The sequence below is a fragment of the Hippocampus comes genome, unplaced genomic scaffold, assembly GCF_001891065.2.
Source record: "Hippocampus comes isolate QL1 unplaced genomic scaffold, H_comes_QL1_v1.1 scaffold180, whole genome shotgun sequence".
In the NCBI taxonomy this organism is placed as follows: Eukaryota; Metazoa; Chordata; class Actinopteri; order Syngnathiformes; family Syngnathidae; genus Hippocampus; species Hippocampus comes.
Window position 1 is genome coordinate 1,399,572 of NW_017805076.1, and position 1,843 is coordinate 1,401,414.

General features: G+C 37.6%; 1 protein-coding gene across 1 annotated transcript in view; it reads right to left on the bottom strand.

The window, feature by feature from the left end:
* Window positions 1-1,843, bottom strand: part of fanca (FA complementation group A) — a 109,478-nt gene that overhangs the window by 24,928 nt on the left and 82,707 nt on the right. The window contains exons 27-29 of the mRNA XM_019865287.1: window positions 1,217-1,408; window positions 998-1,071; window positions 795-923 (exon numbers count right to left, since the gene is read on the bottom strand). Coding sequence (XP_019720846.1) covers window positions 795-923; window positions 998-1,071; window positions 1,217-1,408 — 395 coding nt within the window. The remainder of the gene's footprint in view (window positions 1-794; window positions 924-997; window positions 1,072-1,216; window positions 1,409-1,843) is intronic.

Sequence of the window (1,843 nt, forward strand, 5' to 3'; positions counted from 1 at the left end):
CCATCAGTCAGTCACTCTGCCCCCCGCCCCCCCACCAAAAAAACATATAACAGATGAAAAATCCAATTTCATTAAAATGGTAAATGGAGTGTACTATGTAGTGCATCTACATGAATATATGTATATATATATATATATATATATATATATAGACACACACACACACACACACACATATATATATTTTTTTAAATTGATTGATAGTCGGGTCTGTTCTAAAAATAGCTCACCAGTGACAGGACATTGTGACTTTCTAGGAATGTTGTCGAAGTCATTTGAAATGTAAACACAGAGATTTACAAAAATTACATTTTGTACATGATATTTATGCTTCCTATTATTGTGGTAAGTCATTAACATGATCAATGTCTTTACATTAATTATTAATAATAATACAACACACAATATAATCATAATAATAAAAACATTCTTCAAGGTAATTTGGTAAGTAGGTAGTTTATATCAAACTGGAAGCCCTGAGCATTAATCAGTACCCAATAAGTAGCTATTAGTTTCAAAAAGGTTGGCGACCCCTGGTCTCGAGTGTATCTCACCCCGCTCCAAGCAATTTGTATAGGCATACAGCTTTAGAGTGATCCTTTACCACAACAGATGCCACCATTTTATGAATCTTATCATGCATTCCACTAAGCTTGCGGTGAACGGCAAAATTAAGAGTGTTTTTTTCCCCACAAAATGTGTATGTGCACTTTTCGCCACAATCAGTTTGGCACGCTGGTTTTCTGACACATCACAACTTATATTTTATGTGACAAGCAAACATGTGCAACAACCTTTGCTGCTGGTCCATGATTGCAGTGATGAGATGAGAGCAAAGAGTCTTCATGCTTCCACCGCAGCCGCCCTGATTTTCTGGACGGGTCAGGTAGAGGTGCAGACAGGCCCACTGATGATATTCCTGCCTAATACACAGATGCAGAAATGCCATAATCCAGTACTTTGGTTGCATGCAACGTGTATCATCCATTTGCATTACCGTTCAGAGTCAGAAAATGTGTCTTGACTTCTGTCAACTTGGAGTTCATTTGCCAGCCATTCTGAGAAGAATAACTACACAAGGGAAGTGGATGGCTTTGTATTATAAATCCACATTAAGGAGAACAGATTAAAAGTATTAAGACATATCCAGATGAACCAAATGTTGATAGATTTGTGAAAAAAAAGCAGAACACAATTTAGCATGCATGCACTTGACCTGATATTGTGGCTCGTGTTGCAGCCTACTGAAAGCAGGATGTCTCCATAGATACAAAGCTGTCTTTTTCCAGCTAGTGGTGGTGTCTTTTTCATTACACAACAGCCCAATGCTGTTCACCTTCGGATCTCCTTTACCATAAGAAAAAGGTCTTCTGGCTTCGGGCAACAGCCTTGGGATGAGGTACTGAAGCTAAAATGGGTATAAATGTAAAGTTGGTGTCAAGACAATGCTGTTGGGACAGAAAGAAAGCAGTAAGTTTTGAGCCAAAACAATTTGAAGTAGAACATATTGAATCAAATTGGACACTTGGATGTATGCACATATGTGTATATACACATACCAATACAATGTATAGGTATATGTATAGGTGTGTGTGTATCTATATTTAAATCTCTCTCTCTCTCTCATATATATATATATATATATATATATATGTGCTGTCAGTTTAGCGCGTTATTATCAGCATTAATTTAAACCAATTTTAACGTGATTACATTTTTTATCGCGAGATTAACATGTCACAGCGGATGTTAAGTTGCTCTATAAATGAACCGGAAACAAAACAACAAGTGCACTGCACAGGTCCACGCCCATGTCTGTTTTGCCAGCCGTGGCAGAGCGCGG